Below are 22,418 nucleotides of genomic sequence, written 5' to 3'. Positions count from 1 at the left end.
AAAGATGGTTTAGCATGTAATGACTTGTATCGTCCTTGGATAAGGCCTGCTAAATTGTCAAAAAACCCCTGGTTTCCCGCCTTAGTCTCTCCTTTACGAAATAACAAAAGCATAAACAGCGCCCTCTTCTGCCAATAACGCATGCAGAATTCAAGTCACGAATAACCTGCATTTGAACATGCAATGTACCGGTAGTAACTTATCGGTAGTAAGTCAGATTTCTACGTAGTTTCGGACTGTTTATGGGCGCAGCGCAGATACGAACCAAATGAGAAAAAAGAGGGGCCTTGGCAAAAGTGGAACAAAGAAGCAGAATACGATGCAGGAGGCAATTGTCCCCGCTACTAAGAGCCTGGGCTACACCCGGTTCTTTTACTTCTCTGTTTTGGAAAAATAAATAAATGCCATAATCAATGCAACGACCCCCATGAGTGCCCACATTGGCTGGGCTGTGCTTCCATACAGTACAGTGGTTTCCAGGCTTTTCTGTTTAGCGCAGGCCCAAAGCGTTCTAGCAATTTTGATTTTCCCCTTGGAACCTTCTCCCTTTTTGTCCCTTTCACCACCAAACAAACGCTTGACTTTGGTGTTGGTTTGTCACTCGCTTTCGGAATTTGTTTGAATACAGTCATTCGTTTTTGTATTCAATTAATAGTTACATTTCTCACTCCACACGACTTTCTCATTTCCAGTCGCTCGCTCGTTGGAAATACACCCAGGTAGTCAAGCAACACATTCACGGCTGGCTGCTTGCTTGTTGCAAAAAGTTGCACTTCATTCCAACACTGGATCCATCAGTTCCGCCGAGATCACACAGAAAGAAAAATAAAGTCAGTCGCATACCATACGATACGAAACGACGACCGAGCCGGCTTGAGACATATACACGCCTTACAAACTACTTTTTTGCTCTGCTTTGGCTGGGCTTTTCTCGCTCTTCTACTCCGAAACCTTTTCTTTGTTACAACCGCTTTCTTGTTACAACAATTCAAAATGATGTTGCAGACATCGGCAATCAAGGCGGTAGCCATGCTGCTGTCACTCTCTTCCGTGGCTTCAGCCTGGCCGGGGTGGCTGCCGGAAGCTGGCGCTTTAGTTGCGAGACAAGACAGTGAGTCTGTCTTTACTTGGTCACATTCCTCTGTTCTTCAACGACTGACAAATGCGTAATTGTACGACAGGCACTCCCACCCCGACAGCAAAGCAGACATCCTCACAGTCAGCCAGCGGCACCCAACCCCAGAATACTGCCTCGATCACGCAGACTGGCTCGTCAACTGCCACCGGCAAACCCTCTGGAAATAGTACTCGTACCCAGTTCGATGCCCAAGATCCCGCTGGATCAGTGGTCATGGTCACACCTGCTACCACTGCCGGCACTCAATTGGTCAAGGTCGGCGACTGGGTTACGTGGGGATGGAACTACACCAACCTCCAAGCTCCCCCGACTGCTATTGACGTGCTCATCAGCTGCAGCCAGGCCACGCGCACATGGACCTTGACTCAGAACATGACATATGCCACCAAGGCCGATTTCCTATGGGATTCGAGTAATGATAGGGGCACACCGTACGTGGTTGCTGAGTACACCCTCATCATTTACGACTCCGACTCCTCGATCAGTGCAACGGCCGAACCGGGTTACCTAGCTCCTTACTCGGGCTTCAAGTTCGGCATGTACACCGGGGCCGCCTACACCCCCCTGGCGTCTGGGTGGAGGTGCGTGTCTTGCAGCGGTGCCATGTCAGGAGTCGACAAGGGAGCTTGGGGTGTTGCCCTGATGACTAGTGCCATAACGGTGATGACCTTTACATGGTTCGTCACCGGAGTTGGCCTGGCTCTGTGATAGAAACTTATCATTCTGAGCTGGAGTTCCCCATCCTTGTCTTCACTTCAGCTCGTGATTTCGCTTCGCCGCTGGCATTTTGCGTGCAAATGAAATGGTCATCCTTTAAGCAGTATCTGATATTTAATACGAGGGAAAGGAGTTGTGATTTATGGGTCAAGTAATGAAAGGCGTTGGGCACATGCATACTTTTCTTGTCTAGGTTATATTTGCATCCGCCGTTTGGAAACATGGTCAAATCGGACGAATCTCATGTGAGAGTTGATTGCAAACAATCTGACAAATTGTGGAAATGGGAAGAAGGTCTGGGAGTGTGGATCATTATCTGGATCATATATCTCATGGTTTACTTAGAGAGAAAAGAATTGAGACGATATGGATAGCAAGCAGCCTTAAGGACAATTCCAGACAACAGATTATTAATTTTACGAAGCGGTAGCTATACCTGGCATCTGTCTATATCATACGAAGCTGAAACCCGGCACCTTTCTCTTCCCTCTCACGGCGTGCAAAGATGCCCGTAAAATCGACATCCCCAAAATCAGCAGCCTGGCCCCGAATGGGGGCATTTGGCGTGTCTCGGCGGCGCCTCCGCTCCTGGCCAGCCTTGCTGGGAAATGTAGGGAACATGCTTTCATGCTTTGGTCTAGGATCTTGCTTGAAATAGTCATGTGCCAACATCTCTTTGGATGTGATCCTTCTCTCAGGGTCCAATGATAGCAACCCTGAAAGCAGAGCGCTCCCCGCTGCAGTGAGCAGTGGAAATCTCGCCCTGATCACGGAACCGGCAGCCTGTGGGTTTTTGGGCAGCCTCAAAGACCTTGCGTTGGGCAAGCGCCGAAAGCCAGGCCAGGTCTCCTCGGTTGGCACGCCGCAAAGCTCAAATATCTTTGTCAGCTCGTCGACTTCGTTCTTCCCTTGCAGTAATGGCTCACGGGTGAGCAGCTCGCCAAATATGCACCCCACACTCCACATGTCTACTGCCTGACCGTACTTGATCGTCCCAAGCAGAAGCTCTGGTGCACGGTACCACAAGGTGACAACCAACTGTGTCAGTTTCGGCGGCGGGTCTCCCACGTACCTCGCCATACCGAAATCTGCAATCTTCAGCTGGCCGCGGTTGTTGAGTAAGAGGTTTGAGGTTTTGAGGTCTCGATGGAGGATAAAGTTTTCGTGAAGGTAATTCACACCTGCCGCGAGCTGCAGGAGTAGCGTCTTTACCTCTGAGGAGAGGAACGGCTCTGGCATGTCTTCTAATACGCTCTTGAGGTCATGTTCAAGAAACTCGAGCACCAGGAAGATGTTTTCAATCTTGCTGGTGTCGTCACCAACCACCACCTCATGCATTTCCACCACATTTCTGTGGCTGCAGTCCTTGAGGATCTGGATCTCACGTAAGCCCGTCACCGGCAAACCACTTCGATCTTTCGGGTCGATCTTTAACCTTTTCAGAGCCACTACTTTCCCTGTCGCGAGTTCCTTCGCCCTCGCAACCCAACCGTAGGCGCCCTCTTCAATGTCGTTGAGTTTGTCATAGTTTTCAACGCTTCTGCACTTGCCAAACGGGAGTCCCGGTAACCTCAGCAGCCTGTGCTCGTTCGTAGCACCGCGGCCGCCATCGTCGTCGTCGTCGTTTTGTGCGGCATCGGGAGCGGGCGTCACCCTACGCCTCTTTGCCGGTGGTCCGTTCTCAGATGCTGGTTGTTGACTCTGCAATTGGGCCTGGGCGGCGGTCTCTTCCTGGGCCTTGCGCGCCGCGGCCTTTGCGGCTTTGGCACGGCGCTTGGCCTCGCGCTCTTGTTTCGCTTTGGCGACGTCCTCCTGGCTGACGGCCCACCTGGAGGCTTTGCTAGCCATGACTGACTGACTGACTGACTGGGTGATTTGGGGAGGGCCGTCGGAGTTGCGGTCAAGTTGTTGATGTTTTAGTCTGCTGGATTGGTTCGGGTGTGGCGTGTTTATTATAGAAATCAACTGATTGTCTTGAGTTGTACTTTTTTGTCCATGCGATTTTCCGTGACGTCTGTTTGGAACCTCCCGCGACTCTTGCCTGGTTGTCCAATGTATCGCGCGCGACCCAAGTTAACGTCAGCCCCACAACAAAAAACATCCTTGTTCGTGTCTGGGTGCGGCTCGCACTGGGTTGCTTGCCGGCGCGCAGTGGTGGGTAACGTTGCAGGGGTAGGTAGCTCTTTGCCGATCCTGTGTTTCCCAAAATGCTATGGGCAAAGAACCTCAAATGAATTTGGTTCAATTGTCGGCCCCGAGGAATAATCTGATTTTCCTTGCCTTATGAATCTTTTATAAAGGCAAACCTAGTAAAGCGTTACCCTAACTGGATGCCTCATCCGCTCACTAAATTGGAGCTATAATCAGCTCAACAAGTCACTGAGCAGCAACATACAGACACAACCAACCATCAGTATCCCTCTATCTTCGAGAGATCAGCAACAGAAATTGGAATGGTCAGCTGGTGACCATGTTTGCTTTCCTATCTCGCAGAGGTGCCTCGCGTGGCATACAGGCTCTGCGTCGGTTGGAAGCATCCACACTTGCTCAGCCAAGCCAAAAATTTAGATGGCAGTGCTGCCGCAGCTTATCAAAGACTGCCCGGTTATACAGTCAACAAGAACCTTCACTTTCTGCACAGGCGGATACCAGACAATGGTCGACACCTTTGGCAGAGCAGCTAGCTGCGGCCATTTCGGTATGCTCTTTGGAAATATATATCACATGTTCATTCAGTGGCGTTATTATTTGCTAATCATCGTCCTCCAAAAGACCACTGGACCCATCCCACTTGCCAGCTTTATGCGTATGTGTCTGACTGCAGACATTGGTGGCTACTACACTGGTGCCATTGAGCAAGGCAGAGACCAGTTTGGCCTCAAGGGTGACTTTGTGACCTCACCAGAAGTCTCTCAGGTGTTTGGTGAGCTCATTGCCATTTGGTTTGTCGCAGAATGGATGTCTCAGGGTCGCCCTTCACGTGGAGTCGAGCTCATGGAATTAGGGCCAGGAAGGGGGACTTTGATGAGTGACGTTCTCCGGGTATGTTGAATCATCAGGTTTGATACAAAACTTTATTGGGTGGGTGGAGTATGCTGACCGACTTTACAACACCTCAGACAATCAAAAGATTTGGCGACATGTCTAACAGCCTCGATGCCATATACATGGTCGAGGCAAGCCCCGAGTTACGGAAAGCTCAGAAGAAACTGTTGTGTGGCGAAGATGCTCCCCTGACGGAGTCTGAAATAGGCTATCACAGCATCTGCAAACAAACACAGCTACCAATCGTATGGACCGAGACTGTTCAGTCAATCCCCAAGAGTAAGTAAGAAGACCTCAGCGCATAGCCACAAGTCGCAGTACTAACAATCTCCTAGACCCTGATAAGACACCATTTATTGTTGCCCATGAATTCTTTGACGCGCTGCCAATACACACCTTCATGAATGTGCCAGTCCCGTCTGAGAAGTCGACTGGAACAACAAACTCCAGCTCAGCCCCGGAAACAACTCTCAAGTCAACTCTGGAATGGCGTGAGCTCGTTGTGTCACCAACGCCTCCAGGATCGACCCACGAGAGTCTCAACACACCTGCCACGCAACGGAGGGATACACCACCACCAGACTTTCAGCTAACGCTCTCACCTTTGGCGACTCGGCACTCACGGTACCTCCCAGACTCATCGCCACGCTACCGAGCCCTGAAGAAAGTTGCAGACGCACAGATCGAGGTGTGCCCAGATGCATCCCTATACGCAAGTGACATTGCAACACGGATCGGTGGCTCGGCTCAAAATCCCAAGCCAAGACCAAGTGGTGCAGGCTTGATTCTCGACTATGGTCCAGGTGATGGCACGATCCCGGTCAACTCTCTCCGGGGAATTCGTCGCCACCAGCGTGTCAGCCCCTTTGTTGAGCCTGGTCTCACTGATCTGAGCGCCGATGTCGACTTTGCTGCTGTGGCCGAGGCCGCCATGCGTGCCAGTGAAGGCGTGGAGGTTCACGGCCCTGTTCCACAGGGGTACTTCCTCGAGGCTATGGGCATCAAACAGAGAGCTGATAACCTGATCAAGAACTGCAAAGAGCCATCAAAGGCTGCCGATGTCGATCGCGCTTGGAAGAGACTTGTAGATCGGGGACCAAATGGCATGGGCAAAATCTATCAGGCCCTGGCTATCTTGCCAGAAAACGATGGCAAGCGTCGTCCAGTCGGATTCGGTGGTGACGTTGGAGAATAAGGACTACTGTATCAATTTCCTTGCATATTTTTGTACATCTCCTGTATGAATATGGTTTATGGCACGATATCCATCCGACACAAAACCTCTCTTAGACGCCTAGCTGATTTCCCCTGACGATGCTGACACAGTTTCCACCTTGTTTAGACTCTATATCGAAGCAACTTGGAGAATGTCAGGAGCGTCATTGTGCAGTTGGCGGAGACATACTCCCATATCATATCCAGGCTAGTCCTCAGACACTACTTGTCACTGCAAATGCATTGAGAGACGAACACTTCATACGTAGACTCGAGCAAGCCGAGGTAGGTGATTCGACAAGATATAAAAGAGTGAATGTTATATAATTAAGACATGTGCTATTACCATATTTACTTTTGCTCCGCTCAACTTCCAGAGGATATAAAAATGACAGTTGACTAGCATGTCATCGTTCTGCCCATGTCATCCTATGCATCACCAACCACGAGGGACCCAACAGAGCCAGCCTTCAGATCGTGGACTCCCGCCCCATATTTCGTCGATGCGCCAGTCAGGTTGTCCTCGGCATAGATGGTCACCGATGCGCCATCAGAGACGCGCAAGAAACGAACGTCGGTCAGATCAAGTCCGGCATCGATAACCCACAGTTGCGTGAAGGCGCCCTTTGCGAGCGACACACCGGCACCCGTGACATCGGGAGAGCTGAAAATAGAGGCGCCGTTCGCCTGCTGAACAACGGGAATCTTGTCTTTGAAGGTAAGCTTGAGGACATAAGCGGGCGATTGGGCGGGCTGTTTCGGGAGGGTGACGAGAAGCTCGTCGGCGGTCTGCTTGAAGCTTGTTACATTGGTAAAGTTCCCGGCGTTGTCTCCCATGAGCTGGACGGATTGCAGGGTGGAAATGTCTACGCGGCGGTCGGAGCCGAGTGCTTTGATGGGGACTTGGCCGCTGCTTGGCCAGCCGAGGACGCTGACGTAGAGCACGTTGCCATCCTTGTTGCGCGTGAAGCGCAGGTCGTTCGAGTTGCCCATCATCGGGCCAGTGAACGAGCCACCACCGGCCTTTGTGGGGCCCTCACCGTAAATATCCCAAGCACGGGTGCTGTAGATGGACTCTCCGTATCGGGCCAGGTAGGTCCCGATGTCGCGTAGGACCTGCTGCTGCTGCGCGGGCATGAGGCCGTTGGCGGTGGGCGAGACGTTGAGCAGCATGTTGCCGTTCTTGCTGACGCGGTCGATCAAGGAGTGAATCATCTGGGTCGAGTTGTAATAGCTGATGCCTTCGGTGTAGCTCCAGCTCGTTGCACTGATGGCGTCATCGGTGAGCCAGTAAGGGCGTTCGAGGTCGGCAGGGCCTCCACGCTCAAAGTCAGCGACGGCTGAAGTGTTGCGGAAACCCAGGTCAAAGTGCTTGTAGCTGGTGACGACCTCCTTGCCCCAGCGCTCACCGGCGTTGAAGTAGTAGGACAGGAACTTGAGTCGTTGACTCTCCTCGATGTTGCATGGGAACTTGGGGTTTTGGCAGTAGCCGGGGCTGTCCAGGGCAAAGTCGTTCCAGATCATGTCGGGCTGCACATGATCAATGACCTCGCGGGCCTTGTCATACCAGAGCTGATCGGATACGTTCTTGGGCAGCTGGCCAAAGAGCTTCTGCAGGCTGGAGTTGGTCTGCTGCGGGGCATATTCGAAGAATCCGTTGTGGTTGAAGGCCTGGTGCAAAGCCACAACCAGCTTCATTCCGTTACCCTTGACCAGGCCTGCGAACAGCTTCAGCAGGTCAATCTTTGGGCCCATATCGACCGAGTTCCACTCGTTGACCTCACTCTTCCACATGGAGAAGCCGTCGTGGTGCTCGCCGACAGGACCAGCGAACTTTGCTCCCGACGCCTTGACGACCGATATCCAGTACTCTGGATCGAAGGGACCGCCATCGGAGACGAGCACGGGCTTGAACTGAACAAAGTTGCCCTTGAGGTCTTTCCTCCCGGTGATGAAGTTCTCGTACCCCCAGTCCTCGGGCGCGCCGTACGTGGAGGTGTGGTGCTTGCGCTCGCTGGTGTCGGGCCGGTAGACGTTGCGGCCGTACCACTCGCTGCCGAACTGCGGCACCGTAAAGGCACCCCAGTGCCAGTACACGCCAAACTTGGCGTCACGGAACCACTCTGGCGAGGCGTTGTGCTTGTCGGTCGACGCCCAGGTAGGCTCGTACGTCTCTGCAAGGACTGCCGAGTGCAGCAGGAAGCTAGCGGCGATGGAGAGTGATATTCTCATCTTGGCGTGGCAGGATGTGCAGCAGAGGACGTGGTAGGTTGTCTTTGGCTTGACGAAACCCGCGGGCCTGAGAGAGAGGGTATCCTATCCTGAGCGACAACGGCAGCCCACGCCTTCACTCTTATACTAGTCCAGACCTAGTGTCTGGGTGCGTATCCAAAGAAAGTACCGAATCATAGCCATGGCATATGCTTTCTCCACATCTCTCCCATGACAAGGAAGGTCATGTATTCATTTTCGGCCCCGTAATCCCCGACTTGACGTCGTAGCATGTTGCGGGGGTGATGATCGGGGGTCCTTGGCAGGTGTTCTTGCGACCGTTACAAAGATTGTTATATTACTACGTAGCTTTTTTTATATTGTGCACTATCGTCTATATGGCAAGATGGGTAGGTATATTTGTAATTAAAGTGGGGGCATACAATGTGTGGGGAGAAATGATCGACTACGTCCTAACACAATGGGCTACCCAAGGCGAATTCTTTTTTTTTTTTTTTTTAAACTACGCGCCGCTCCACAACCCCTACTAGATACAGCCACCCAGACGCCAATCACTCATGGGGCTTTTTCGTTGTGGGACCCCTCAGATATGAGTTCTTAAACGCATGATCACTTCAGATATCTAAATTGCTCGACTCTAAATACAAATACGAAAAAAACCAAAAAAAACCCGTTATAAATAAACTTAAAACGATGGTGCAGTCATCGATTGTAGGGGGTCAAATCGCGGTGCGGGCCAAACTTTGGGCGTCCACGTTATTTTTGGTGACCCACTAGGTATAGAAATTGCTCAGGGGCAGGCAGTATGGGTGAGGAGAAGATCAGGGGTACAGTTCAACCAATGAGTAGCTTGAAGCCGACGGTAATATCCTAAAACCGACCCTCAAATAATTATGCGCTCCATACGCAGGCAATGCAGGATACCGATTGCTAAAGGCTATACCTCCACCGGCACTACGTGGCAGTTGTAATAGTACTCCGCAGGAGGTAGGTACCTAGGTAGGTATTGGTCGGTATATACATAGTAGTAGGCGCAGTGAACATCTATTTCTTTACAGAGGTTTGCACCTACTCGGCAAATGATCCTTCCTACTCCAGAAGGTATCATTGTGGTCCCATCAAAGATCCACTACCAGAGGAATCACGCGACTGGGGCTCTGGGGCAATGTATACTATGTAATATGTAGGTAGGTATCGTAGTAGAACCACCTACGTTGCATTTCTCCTCAAACAGGTTATTTACCTTGAACTCGTTCTTGCTTTGCCGTGCAGAATGGGAAGGCCGCGGCAGACTTCTCGTCTCATGCCTACTAGGTATGTATCACAGTGCAGGTGGGCTGACATCATAGCTCAAAAAGGACCTACACAGGGTACATTCCCGTGAGCGTACAGCGGATACAAACGTCCCCGTAACCATCAAAGTGTGCCCTTGGTGGGATTTTCGTCAATCGTCAATCGTGACTGGGGCGGCTAATAAGCTTCAACCGCGGGGAGAGAAAAACAAGGAGACAGAGCACGTTGAATACAGTGCAACCCTTTTCGGGACCGTGGCTCTGGAATTGGGAAATGGAAATCTAGCATTCAGTCTGTCTGTCTGAGCACCGTTTCGGTCGCTAGCCGAGGCTTTCCGTTTATTCTGCAAGGTGGCGTGCCTTCGTGCCAAGGTGCGTACGCATCTTTTCTTTTATTCACGCAGCCAGAATAAACCAAGTTAGAGGGGGCGAACGACTGATGCTATCAAGTTGCAAGCTGCTTTAGTATTCGGAGCTCTTTGTTGTTAATAATGTTGACGTGAAGTGTTTCAATTGTATTTGTATAATGTGAACAAAAAAAAAAAAAAAAAAAAAAAAACAAGTGACCAATTTGAATGTATCAAAGGAAGATGTACATAGGAAACGACGAAGAACAGTATGAAATAAGATTCTTACCCTGCATGCGCGGGCTGTCAGCTCATGGTTTGCGTTCCTGCCTGCCGGGCTTGCCAGAATAGCAGCCCGCTAGGACTAGGCTTGCTACCTAGGCAATTGCGAAAAGGTGTGACAAACCCAGAGCAATGACACGCCCCGAAGAGTGGCGAGGGAAAGAGTACAATACAAAATAGGTAAAGAAAGGTACATAAGCTAGGTAGGTACCTAAGCTTGGTATAGTAGTTGGCAATTTGGGTAGGTACCTTACACAGGGCTGGATTGTGGATGATTGATTAGCTTCCCCACTTCTATCTCTCCACGGGCTATCATCCGAAATCGCAGACCGCCCCATCGTCCGTCGTCCCCAATCCGAGGTCAACTTTTGGGTTTCCGACCTTCTCCAAGCCGGCAGGCCGTATAGGCTCGCATTTAATTGCCATCATCTCCAAAATTTCGTACGGCTTGTCGTCGAATAAAATTTTTATTACTACTGCGAATCGGTGCTGCTCTCTGGCCCCTGCCGGAGCCAACGGCATCGATAGTCCGGCGATTTACGACTGTTTCCCATAATTTTGTTCCAGGTTGCCAACTCCCAGCAATCCGGGTCGGTCCGCAGAGCTGCGGAGCTTTAGCTTGTTATACGCTACCACCTGCATAGCGAACCCCCGCCATATGAGGTATTCATATTGGATCTATCGACGACACCTCGGAGCCGTCCTTTCAAGAGCTTCAACATGCCGCCACCGAATACGCCCGAAGAAGGCCTCTTGCCTCCAGCCGGTCGCCATCGCATGCAACACAACTACAATGGCGTCGAGCCGATCGCCACCAGCACCGACCGTGAAGATTGGGATGGTGGGGTTCGAGAGGACTATGCGCACAGCGACGAGAATCCCAACCTGGCAGTTCTAAACCATACCCCAGAGTCAGCTCTCTCTCTCGAGCCAGAGCCGGCAGTACTACCGCCGAGCTTGGATTGGCCGGCCCTTGAATACGTGGGGGAGGTCAGTCAGAATTTATGGTGCCCCATATGCCAAGCTCCATTGGTTATGCCTGTTGTTACCAGATGCGGTCATGTCTTCTGCTCGGGTTGTTTTGATGGGCTCCTTGAGCACAGCAATAAGTGCTGCCCGCTGGACCGCAAGTCGTTTTCTCGTGACCTGGAACGCGGTCGCTTTCCCGCGAGACCGGCCCCGCGCATCATACAAAACCTGCTTGACGAACTCCAAGTCCGATGCCCGAACCGGCGTTGCAACAAGGTCGAAACGCGAAGCTCAATAAAGCGGCACTATGAAAGGGAATGCCACTACACCAAGGTGCCATGTTCTGCCCCGTCTTGTCAGAAGCTTGTTGCACGGATGGATGCTGGCGAGGGCTGCAAGCATATGATAGTCCAGTGTCCTCAGTGTTTTAGCCTCATCGAGGCTTCGGATGCGGACGATCATTGCGAAAATGACTGCACCAGCGCGGCAAGGGAATGCGAACATTGCTGCGCTTCAGTTCTGCGGCATCGATACGCTGTTCATTTACAGCAAGACTGTCCAGATATTCCGAGACCCTGTGAGCACGCTGCTGCAGGGTGCACATACAAGGCAAAACGTTGCCTCATTGGGGAGCATGGGCGCGGTTGTGCATTTGGCGCCATCGCGCGCATGGAGCAAAGCTTTCGAAGGGAAATGGCTTCACTTCGAGATTTGGCAGATGGCCAACAGATGAAGCTTGAACGGCAAGAGATGATTATTCAATATTTGACAGAGCGACAAGACAGCTTTCATCGCACAGGCTTTGACGAAAACGCCATCCATTCCTTCAGATCTACAGGCTTACCGAACAGATTGGTTTCCGAAGCCTCTTCCAGCACGGCAAGGCGTAACAATTCTGCAGCGCATCCTTCAGGCGACGTTAGTTCACTAGCAGACAATGTAATCGGGAATAACAGAGGAGACGCTCCAAGGGCCTCATGGGCGAACCCAACTTCCGTGGCGTACAGTGGCGACAGCATGCAGAACGACGCGCACGGCTTCATACTTGCAGGGTTGACAAGCTGCGAGGAGCGTGTAGAAAGCCTACAACGACGTTTGGCCGAGCAGGATGCAAGACAAAGTCAAATGCTTGTCAATGAGATTTTGCCTGTGCAGGACCAGCTGACGGAGCTGCGGACGGCCATTGCTGGGATCGGTATGGATCTGCGATTTGTAATCGCTCGCCAAAAATCCATGTACAGTGGCAGCATGAATCGGCTCAACACTGCCACAAATGCAGTGACTCCCGTTGGAAGTGGCACTTTGGCAGCCGCCCCTGAACCTGGCTCGAGCGGACAGGGTGCTAGTGCCAACGATAGGATGTTTGATTCTACAGGAAACTATGGAGTGATGCAACCCCACGCAATCACTCCTCCACGTCTTTGATCAGCGTCCCGCTGGAGGTCTGGCTGTGGTTATGTTATAAGGCTCCTTGCATGGGGCACTTTTAAAACCAGAGAATGATTTTATGAGTTGCTGTTGTTTCTTGGAATGATTTCTAATGATTTTTCATGTTAAAAAGGTGGCGCATATGTATGAGGCATACGATACGGGCTTGTTCATTTTCAACTTTGATACCAACAGATAGATGTTTTCTACAATAGTAAAAGACTGGAGCTCAGGCCAGAACAGCAAGCAATTCCCAAACATATACGCACACTTTCACCGGTGACGATGACCTGGCTTGTTCAATTCCTTCCGTTATGAGAGGTCATCACTATCAAAATACCAGTAGCTAGTAAAAAGTTCTTGTGGCTTCTTGTAGGCTCTACTTTCTGTTTGACAGCCTCACACGGAGTTTCGGAACGAAGACGAAATGGATTATAAAGCTTCTGGGCGCGATCGGCCCCACTTGTACGCTGTTAACTGCCTGCTTAGTGGGGCACGGGTAAAGGCCAAAGGCCAAAGGATTGAAGGCCCGAGGAGCTCCCCATGTTCACCCCCGCCATTGGTAACATCAGACCCAGCCTTTCGTTTGCCTGCCTACCTACCTACCTTACCTACCCTAAAGACTATTCCAGAGAAGCGGCTCCAGTACATTAGGGAGCCATTTACAGTCAGCCATTGATTTTATTCATCATCTTGCAAAAAAAAGATAAAAAAATAAACCCGACATAAATCTTTGATACCTTCCTTCCCGTCGAGAGGTTTTGGATTACTAGTGATCGGTAGCGGAACTTATCCCAACAGAGCCAACTATCTCGAGTTCCGCCGCCTCCGCAAAGAGCATAAGAATGGGCCCCGACGAGCAGGAACCAGAGCCAACACTGCCGCCCGCAGAGCAGGTGAGGTTCCTATCATGAGCCTCTTTGGCCGAATATACTACCCATCTAACATTTCGTGCAATGTTCCTAGATGCGAGCGCGGCGACTGGCGAAACTGGGTGCCTCGACCACTCCGTCTACCTCCGCAACGGGGGCAGAAAGCAAGTCTGATACCAAAGAGAACGAATCCCCAAAGCCTTCGCCTTTGGCGGCATCAACTTCGCAAGCCAATGAGAGCAGACAAGCGCCAGAAGCTGGGGCTCAAACATCAACACCTGCTGAAGCGCCAGCGCCAGCGCCAGCCAGCTCCCAACCTGTCCCAAAGACGGCAGCACAGCCAGCAACGCCGGCATCACAAGGTACCAAACCTCAGGACGTCACTATACCCAAAAGATCAAAATCCGATGTTGATTTGCCTGCAGTGCGACCGCAGAAGATGCAGAAACAGGAGTCTCCCGAGGATTGGGCCGATAGGACCATCTCGCACTTCTTTAGAGTAACGCTGGACCCAAGTAGAAAGACTGACATATCCGGTCACCCTCTGACCTACCTGCCAAACCTCGCGAGCGAATTGCAAGAGGCTGGGGCGAATGCTGAAGCCGAAGGTCAGAGGCCTCTGCTGTCCCAAGACAACCTGGACGGCACCATACTCGAAGCGGCTTCGGCTTTCCCTCACAACAAACCACTGCTAGATTACCTATTGCCATGCTGGAAGCGCATACTCCGCTTCTCCAAATCTCCAGCAATGCAACGTGACCCGCCACCTGAAAGATTGGAACTGGTCAAGGAGGCTAGGCGATTATGCATGAGCAACGCGTTATTTGCGCTCACGGTCCCTGATTTGTTTGGGTTCGTGATCACGATCCACCGCTGCTCACTGACAGCCATCCCTGTTGGTTGTATGTTCGCTGACCTGTGCTACACTGCAAATATCTAGACGCGAGGAGAACCCCAGGCATGACACGCTCGTGCCGTACCTCCTCAAGGGAATGGACAATGAGGCTGGTGTCTGTTTAGACTTCCTCGCCGAACTTGTGTCGAGGTTCGACGAGGATGAATCGTATGCGGAGATTCTTGTCCGCTCAATGGTCGATATCAGCGCTAAGGTCGCCAATATGACCATGGGGGACGATTACAGACCAGCCATGAACGTATGCATGTCCATTTCACCACGTCTACTTGCTTGCCGACATGGCCAAAGTTACTGAAACCATCGAGTTAGGTCCTGATTATGTTCTCCAAGTACAAGGAGATAATGCAGGCGTTGGTCAAGGATGAGCGCTTCGTCAACAAACAAGCGCCTGCCCCGAGAATCGAGCTGGACTCACTACTTGGTCCCTTTTTTCGTTTATCCCCGTTGCAGAGCGACATGGCCAAATCTTACTTTCCCAACGCAGACAACATGAACGAGGCTGCTGTTCGCACTGCTCAAAATGCCGTCCAAGTAACATTATCCGCTCATCAATTCGATCTGATGTCCGTAATCAACAACTTTGTACGGGCAAACGAGGAGGTCAGAGGTCGCGTTCTCGACTGGTTTGCTCATGTGGTGAACTCGAATCATAAACGACGTGCAATGCAAGTTGACCCGAAGGAGGTCTCGTCGGACGGTTTCATGCTCAATGTGACTTTCGTCGTGAATGAGCTATGTCAGCCTTTCATGGACACGACATTCTCCAAGGTTGGTCGCATAGATATCGACTATCTGCGCCGAAATCCTCGAGTGGATCTCAAGGATGAAACCAAGCTCAACGCCGACCAGCAGCAATCCGACGCCTTCTACGCCAAGAAAGCGGAGGGAACCAACAACTTCATTTCAGAAATTTTCTTCCTTGGCCTAGCAGCACACAATTACGGGACCCAGGCGATCAGCGAGAAGATGAAGACTATGGACAGGGCCATCAGAAACTTCAGGAGAAGCATTGAAGAGTTTGAGACAGAGCGGGAGAACTTTGCCAACACTGTAAGCACCACGCACATTCATGATGGCTCACTGCAGCCCGTGGAATTCTGGCTTGCACAGGAAAATGAGGCTGACGGACACCTTCGCAGAGACCGACACAGCTCGCAGCGTTCGATCTCCGTACCGCCCGTTACCGCGAGGCCCTGGAGACGAGCGTAGCAATGAAGCACGCGACCAACGGTGTATTGACCGACGAGAAGATGCAGGCGAAATCTATAACATTTATGAGATATGTTACGGTTTGGCTGCTCAGGGTCGCAAGCCAAAGTGACTATACTCCGGAAAAGCGATTACAGTATGTCAGGCATCTTTGTTGACCCCTTTGAAGGCACTGTTTCATCACGGATACTAACTTTACCAAAGGGTTCCTCTTGCAAGTCCACCTCCAGAGGTTTTTTGCTGTCTTCCGGAATATTCCTTGCAGATTGTGCTGGACAACTTCAAATACGTTTTCAAGTGAGTTTTGTCGATGACAGTTAGTTATTTAGGGATAGACACTTACCGACTTGTTGCAGCACCATGCCACAAATTCTCTTGTCAGCGGTTGGAGACGAACTGACAGTGCTTTGCGTCACACTGCTGGAGTCTTCGGCCTACATCCGGAATCCTTACATGAAGGCAGCCCTGGTTACACTGCTCTATTTCGGAGTGACGCAGTTCTTCCGCCATTGGAAAAGCGGTGTGATGACTGACGTGCTGATGAGTTCCAAGTTCGCCAACGACCATCTACTTCACGCCCTCATGAAGTTTTACATCGAGTGCGAGTCCACTGGAGCGAATTCTGCGTTTTACGACAAGTTCAACATTCGATACGAGATATCCTACATCATCCAGAAGGTGTGGCCTAATCCCCACTACTCGAGGCAGCTGAGGGAACAAAGCAAGATCAACAAGCCTTTCTTCGTTCACTTTGTCAACATGCTGCTCAACGACGCGACATATGTGCTCGATGAGGCATTGACCAAATTCCAAAAGATACATGAGCTTCAGGTGGAGCTCAAGGAGGCAGGCGGCATGTCGGAAGAGCAAAGGAGGCAGAAGCAGGACGAGTTACAAACCACAGAAGGCCATGCGACCTCGTACATGCACCTCACCAACCAGACGGTCGCGATGATGAAGCTTTTCACCGATACGCTTGATGATGCCTTTACGATGCCGGAGATCGTCCAGCGGTTGGCAGGCATGTTGGATTACAACCTAGAGCTTTTGGTGGGGCCCAAGTCGAGCAAACTCAAGGTGGACAACCCACAGCAGTACCGTTTCCAGCCCAAGACACTGCTTGCGGATATTACGGACATTTACCTGAATTTGGGGGGCAAACCGGCCTTTATCGAGGCGGTGGCGGGCGATGGGCGGTCATACAAGCCCGAGACGTTTGCGGCTGCATCGCGCATCATGGCAAACAGGGGATTCGCAGACCCGGAAAAGCTTAGCAGGTGGGCTCAATTAACGGTCAAGATTGCGGCTGCCAAGGAACTCGCGGACCAAGCTGAACAGGACTTTGGCGAGATTCCGACCGAGTATGAGGATCCGCTCATGAGCGATCTGATGAAGGACCCGGTGAGGCTACCGTCGGGCAACATTGTGGACCGTTCAACCATCATGCAGCATCTGCTCTCAGACCCGAAGGATCCGTTCACTCGGCAGCCTATGTCTATTGAAGATATCGTTCCGTGTGACGACTTGCGGGTGGAGATTGAGAAGTGGAAATCGGAAAGGATGGCAGCAGCAAGGGAAAAGTTGGCAGCCATTGCGGATGGTACCGCATCTGAGGAATTGGCCCGAGCAGCAGCAGCTGATCCGGATGCCATGGATACTTCGCAATAGCCTCTTGGGGAGTATGAGGTATGAAGTAGATTGTGGGGTCTGGCAAGTGTCGATGGTACGGTTGGAGCTCAAATTCTACAAGTGTTTATAGATTAGAAACACAATGTTTCGAAGGGGGATGGAGAAAGGGAAACGTTGACGAATCAGACGTCGGTGACCTATACGAAGCAGGGCAGCGCTCTGATTCAAGGATGAATTTAAATTCAAACCCATGATAGATTGATAGAGGTCGTGACACGGGGACTACTACACAGCATAAACAAGGAGTAATTTGCATTCAAACCTTCTTTTTCTAGAAAAAGATACGCGTCGCGTGTTATTGATTGGGGACAGTTTGCGACAACGTATTTTTTTACCAACCCATCCATGGCTTAATTTGGATGATGGATTTGATTTGGCACCTATTTTGGGGTGGGTGGAATCACATCCCCCACTCGGGAAAAGCATTAGCATGCATAAAAGAACAGATGGAAATTCCTTCCACTTTCCTTTTTTTCTCTTCCCCCCCTTGGGCATCGATGCCGCCCCACTAGCCTAGTATAAGATCCCTGCAGTCACAAGTGCGTCATGTAATGTACTGCGACGTTCTTTCTGTTACCACCCCAAACCCCGTGTTTTCTGGCCAACTTAGCATCGCATTGACGTTCTCGACTAGACCAGACGAGACCAGCTCCACCCCTCCTTTTTCCAACAGGCCCAAAGTATACACGAAAGCAACAAGTACTCTCCTAGCGCGGTGAACGCAGGTAATCAAAAGATTGCCGCGAGTAGCCCGACTAAAAAAGCAACGAACCGAAGAAAAAAAAAATTTAACTAATAGAAGAGAAAGAGAGAGAGAGAGAGAGAGAGAGAACAAAAAAAGGGGAGAGGGGAGCAAACAAAGGACAAGAAATTATTTGACTTGCAGACGATTACATATAACCATATTTGATCAGACTCTTAGCGACTGTCATTCATTAAGAGACTAAGCAGTCAACAAAAAGAATAGACGAAGAAAAAAGACAACAAGAAAACAAACACCCCCCCCCCCCCCCCCCAAAAAAAAACCCCAGCAATAAATATTCCCAGCAACCGAATACCCCCAAAAGACAAACGGGTCCAGACGAACCAAACGGCCGAGTCGAGTCGATCGATGGCAGCGCGTGCTCCCAGTGCCGCGCGATGGACGGCGGGTCTCCCATAGCGCCTCTTGAGCGCTCCTTTTCCGAGATCTCGGCCGCGTCGACGAGGAGCCGGAGTAGCCATCGCTCTACCGTCCGCGCCTCTCGCAGGGCCAAGCTTGTCTCTAACCCGTCCAGCTCCACCACGGCATCGTCCGTCGACGCCTTGGACAAGTCCCTAACCTCGTTTCCGTCTTTCTCGCCCGGATCTCCACAAGAAGAAGACCGCCCTACACTCTCACTGGACGCCCTCGATGGTGCCTCGTCCCTGTTGCTCAAAAAGCCCGATGAGACGGCCAAACAATCGCCTTCACCGCCGAGGACCGCCGTTGCGTCGGCAAAATCCGCCGCATCATCCATCGTTGCGAGTCTGACGGCCAGCTCGCCCAACCCGCAGGCATCCTCATCGACGTTTACATCTTCGTTCAGCCAAGCACGCAACGCCCTGTTCGACGATGCGCCGCCGCTTACCCCCAACAAAATCCCTGGCGCCCTTCACCTCGCCGACGATGAGCACATCGGCCGCCTCATTGCCAAGCATGGCGCCGTTGGACTGGTGCGCCAGGTTGCCGAAGACCTGGCCCAGCGGGACGCACAGATATCGGCGTTGCGTATCCGCTCGAGCGACCGGGAACGCGCCCTGAGGAAGATCATACTGGAATGCGGACTTTCGACCCTAGACCTCGAGACCCGCCTGCGCGCCATCGAAAACGATGCCGCAAAGGGCCAGCACAATCGTCAAGTATCGGATCTGATGAGCGATGCCATGACAGACAGCGTCTCGCGAGACCTTGGCGACTACGCCGCTGGTCATGCGACGGTGCGTGCATCTAGTAATGGTACTGCTACTCCTGCCGAGACCGACAGTCCGGCCCAAAACAAGGGGACCATGAAGATGATAAAAGATTATCTTTGGGGCGGCGGCGGTAGCGGCAGGAATAGTCGTGCAGGTAGTGTCAACGGCGATACTCCCAAGCAGGAACGGTCCCAGCAGACGGTCGTACGCGCATTAACCTCGGCCGACAGGCGCCCGACGCTGAATGAGGATCTGTTCACGCCACCCGATGGCGAGTCAGTACGAAGTTCTAGCCGGGCCTCGAGCATCGTCAACGGCATGACCCCCGCGAGGAAGAGTTCTATGCCCTTTACTGCGACCCTGGTACGACTGGTTGCCGGCAACAATGCCGCCAGCTCCAAGATCGCGGATGGCCGTGGTAGGGCAGGCAGTTCCGGATCTGGAGCCGGCGGATCCCTACGGACCTCGTCTGTATCGAGCCAAAGAACGAACGGCTCTGCTCGCGCGGTTTCTACTCAGGGTGGGCCAAAATCTCTGATGTCGATGCGGAGGGTCACAGCAGGTACACTGACTGCCCTGCCGCCTGGTGCGACCGGCCGCACCCGACCAGAGGACCGATGGGATACGATGGTCGTAAGCCCGAGTTTGGAGAACATCTCTCGTCAGGAGAGCTACGGCCCGGTCGAGATGGACAAGATCCTCCCGTTGGAGGGACAGCCGCCGACGCTATCTCAACTGAACAATAACTACCGGGGTTCCGGGGAACTTACCGATAGGTATGGCTTCATATATGATCAGCAACGTAAGAAGCGGCAGAGGGCGGCGCAGCTGGCCAGCCAGTTTAGAGGCAGTGCGTCCAACATAGTCGAGCTACTTCAGAACGGTAAACCAAACCTGGCGGTCACGATCACCGAAGACAGTTCCAGTTCAAAATGGGACGTCACTAGCGAAGGTCGCCCCGGTTCTCCGTCTTCTACCGAGGAAGGCAAGTCGGCCTACAGATGGTACGACTACCTGAAGGTAGTGACATTTCAGTCAGGGGCAGAACGCACCACCGAGCTACTGTCCGACACTCCTGTTACAAGCGCTGCGGGTATCGAAGTGACCGAGGGTCCGGACGCCCCCAAGTCCCCCGGACTGCCTCTGCCTGGCATAGTTACATCAGAAGACCGCGGTTTTGTGCCGCCTGCGAGCACACCGACGTCGGCAGTCGACACGGGCGACGCGACACTGGTAACCTTGGAGAGAGAGCCGGCGGCGACTTTCGTCAGAGATGAGGCCGAGCCAGTGAAGCAGCTACTGAACCAGCTCAACAGCCTCCACGATGATCTGCAGAGGAAGCGCATGGACCGCTGGAACGAGTTTCAACGGAAGGTGCGCGCGGAGCGGCGCAAGGTTGGCGATTCTGCGGTTGCAGATGCTCGCTTTCACCGCATGCCTGAGACGAAGCTAGCCGATGGGGAGCTGATCGGGATTGCAGATCTTGGAAACAAGGGCAAAGTAGGTCGCGCCAAGTGGAGCGAGTTCCGCAGTCTCGTTCTCGGCGGCATTCCCGTCACGCTTCGTGCCAAGGTCTGGGCCGAATGCTCGGGTGCCCTGGAGCTGAGAGTGCCCGGCTACTATGATGATCTTGTTTCTCGGCCCATTGCCGAGGACAATGCCGATGTGGTGACGCAGATTCGGGCCGACATCAACCGTACGCTGACGGACAATATTTTCTTTCGCAAGGGTGCCGGCGTTGAGAGGCTCCATGAGGTGCTGCTTGCGTACTCACGGCGCAATCCCGAGGTTGGGTACTGTCAAGGCATGAACCTGATCGCTGCAAACCTGTTGCTCGTGACGCCATCTGCCGAGGATGCTTTCTGGCTCCTGGCTGCCATCGTCGAGAAGATTCTTCCCGCGGGCTACTACGACCACTCGCTGCTAGCCAGTCGAGCGGACCAACAGGTTTTACGGCAGTACGTTGCTGAGGTGCTCCCCCGGCTGTCGGCGCACTTCGATGCTCTGGGGATCGATCTCGAGACGATGACGTTCCAGTGGTTCCTATCCGTCTTCACTGACTGCCTCTCGGCCGAGGCCCTCTTCCGAGTCTGGGACGTCATCCTCTCCCTGGCGGGCGATGGTTCGACCTTTCTGTTCCAAGTGGCCCTCGCCCTCCTCAAGCTCAACGAAACCCAGCTTCTCACGCAGTGCACTTCCCCGGCAGCCGTCTACACGTACATCAACCACCAGATGACGGACCACGCCATCAGCATTGACGGTCTGGTCCAAGCATCCGAGGGCCTCAGGAGACTGGTCAAGAGAGAGGAAGTGGCGGCGCGGAGGCAAGCCGCCGTGGCTGCGGAGCGCGAGGTGGCCCAGCGGAGGGAGCAGGAACGCGCCGCCAGGACCGAGAGGGTGAACGCGGCGCGCGCATCGCGCAAGGCCGTCGCTGCGGCGGCCGTTGTTACTGGCGACAGCGTATGTGCGAGCCCGACCGGCACGGCCACGCCAAGCATCATCGCGTCTAGCAGGAGCGTCTCCCCCGCGCCCCCATTGTCGCAGCCCGAAGCTTAGCATGAGAGTCTCGATCTTCTTGGGTGACGCTTTCTTGAGACTCTTTCTTGACGTCGGTGCGACTACAAAAGAAAACAGCGAAAGTAGCGCTCTCAGCGCAAGAGCTTGGGTTCTCATGTCTCTCTATTTTTTTTTTATCCTTTTCCTTTTCATTTTGAGCAGCCGACTTTTTTTCTCACCTTTCTCGACGCCTCATACTTCTCTTGGACTCTCTTTCTGGGCATTCAGCAAGCACTTGGCGTTTTCAATCCTGTTCTTGATGGTAATCTTTTTATTTTTTATTTTTTATTGTTTCTGCGGCTTTACAACACCATCAGCCGCTACAACCACTTTTGATATTCTTTTCTTTTTCAATGTTTCTCCAGCCTCTTTTCAAATCGTTATAGAATGGGAAAGCTCATTGATACCCCCACCACCATTTTTTTTTTTTTTCTGGTTTGTCTCATTCAACAAAATTCCCCAGCAAATTCGCCCCTACCTGGTAACATTTTGTAGTTTTAATCCAAGTGTTCTTTGTGTGCTTCTTATCCAATAGAAGAAGAAAAAAAGAAGGCGGCATTGTGTGAATACCGCTTT

The 22,418-nt window shown here is 52.2% G+C and overlaps 7 protein-coding genes across 7 annotated transcripts; 5 read left to right on the top strand and 2 right to left on the bottom strand.

The window, feature by feature from the left end:
- Positions 1-362: 362 nt before the first annotated feature.
- On the top strand, positions 363-3,878 carry PgNI_09814 (uncharacterized protein). The gene is made up of 2 exons (XM_031129796.1): positions 363-1,111; positions 1,182-3,878. Exons 1-2 carry the CDS (start codon positions 994-996, stop codon positions 1,844-1,846), a joined length of 783 nt encoding a protein of 260 aa, XP_030977579.1. The 5' UTR covers positions 363-993; the 3' UTR covers positions 1,847-3,878.
- Positions 2,303-3,703, bottom strand: PgNI_09815 (uncharacterized protein; the record flags this gene model as incomplete). Its single annotated transcript, XM_031129797.1, has 1 exon — positions 2,303-3,703. One exon carries the CDS (start codon positions 3,701-3,703, stop codon positions 2,303-2,305), a length of 1,401 nt encoding a protein of 466 aa, XP_030977577.1.
- Positions 3,879-4,115: 237 nt separating the features above from the next.
- On the top strand, positions 4,116-6,304 carry PgNI_09813 (uncharacterized protein). The gene is made up of 4 exons (XM_031129795.1): positions 4,116-4,553; positions 4,628-4,897; positions 4,975-5,179; positions 5,236-6,304. Exons 1-4 carry the CDS (start codon positions 4,326-4,328, stop codon positions 6,093-6,095), a joined length of 1,563 nt encoding a protein of 520 aa, XP_030977580.1. The 5' UTR covers positions 4,116-4,325; the 3' UTR covers positions 6,096-6,304.
- A 240-nt stretch (positions 6,305-6,544) lies between these two features.
- PgNI_09812 (uncharacterized protein) lies at positions 6,545-8,347 on the bottom strand (the record flags this gene model as incomplete). The annotated part of the gene is made up of 1 exon (XM_031129794.1): positions 6,545-8,347. The coding sequence occupies one exon, from the start codon at positions 8,345-8,347 to the stop codon at positions 6,545-6,547; it is 1,803 nt and encodes a 600-aa protein (XP_030977558.1).
- Positions 8,348-10,988: 2,641 nt separating this feature from the next.
- Positions 10,989-12,662, top strand: PgNI_09811 (uncharacterized protein; the record flags this gene model as incomplete). Its single annotated transcript, XM_031129793.1, has 1 exon — positions 10,989-12,662. One exon carries the CDS (start codon positions 10,989-10,991, stop codon positions 12,660-12,662), a length of 1,674 nt encoding a protein of 557 aa, XP_030977559.1.
- A 639-nt stretch (positions 12,663-13,301) lies between these two features.
- PgNI_09810 (uncharacterized protein) lies at positions 13,302-17,605 on the top strand. The gene is made up of 7 exons (XM_031129792.1): positions 13,302-13,561; positions 13,632-14,389; positions 14,478-14,691; positions 14,763-15,503; positions 15,593-15,798; positions 15,867-15,959; positions 16,019-17,605. Exons 1-7 carry the CDS (start codon positions 13,511-13,513, stop codon positions 17,328-17,330), a joined length of 3,375 nt encoding a protein of 1,124 aa, XP_030977581.1. The 5' UTR covers positions 13,302-13,510; the 3' UTR covers positions 17,331-17,605.
- Positions 17,606-18,491: 886 nt separating this feature from the next.
- PgNI_09809 (uncharacterized protein) lies at positions 18,492-21,842 on the top strand (the record flags this gene model as incomplete). Its single annotated transcript, XM_031129791.1, has 1 exon — positions 18,492-21,842. The coding sequence occupies one exon, from the start codon at positions 18,492-18,494 to the stop codon at positions 21,840-21,842; it is 3,351 nt and encodes a 1,116-aa protein (XP_030978036.1).
- Positions 21,843-22,418: the final 576 nt, after the last annotated feature.

The sequence above is a fragment of the Pyricularia grisea genome (assembly GCF_004355905.1).
Source record: "Pyricularia grisea strain NI907 chromosome Unknown Pyricularia_grisea_NI907_Scaffold_7, whole genome shotgun sequence".
Classification (NCBI taxonomy): domain Eukaryota; kingdom Fungi; phylum Ascomycota; class Sordariomycetes; order Magnaporthales; family Pyriculariaceae; genus Pyricularia; species Pyricularia grisea.
This window is presented reverse-complemented; position numbering and strand designations above follow the sequence as displayed.

Excerpts from the sequence above, each read along its gene's own strand:
- PgNI_09810 (XM_031129792.1), top strand. The coding sequence starts at position 13,511 with ATGGGCCCCGACGAGCAGGAACCAGAGCCAACACTGCCGCCCGCAGAG. Across the intron at positions 13,562-13,631 it reads CACTGCCGCCCGCAGAGCAG|ATGCGAGCGCGGCGACTGGC; the intron begins GTGAGGTTCCTA and ends CAATGTTCCTAG. Across the intron at positions 15,960-16,018 it reads AACTTCAAATACGTTTTCAA|CACCATGCCACAAATTCTCT; the intron begins GTGAGTTTTGTC and ends GACTTGTTGCAG.
- PgNI_09813 (XM_031129795.1), top strand. The coding sequence starts at position 4,326 with ATGTTTGCTTTCCTATCTCGCAGAGGTGCCTCGCGTGGCATACAGGCT. Across the intron at positions 4,554-4,627 it reads AGCTAGCTGCGGCCATTTCG|ACCACTGGACCCATCCCACT; the intron begins GTATGCTCTTTG and ends GTCCTCCAAAAG. Across the intron at positions 4,898-4,974 it reads TGATGAGTGACGTTCTCCGG|ACAATCAAAAGATTTGGCGA; the intron begins GTATGTTGAATC and ends ACAACACCTCAG.
- PgNI_09814 (XM_031129796.1), top strand. The coding sequence starts at position 994 with ATGATGTTGCAGACATCGGCAATCAAGGCGGTAGCCATGCTGCTGTCA. Across the intron at positions 1,112-1,181 it reads TTTAGTTGCGAGACAAGACA|GCACTCCCACCCCGACAGCA; the intron begins GTGAGTCTGTCT and ends ATTGTACGACAG.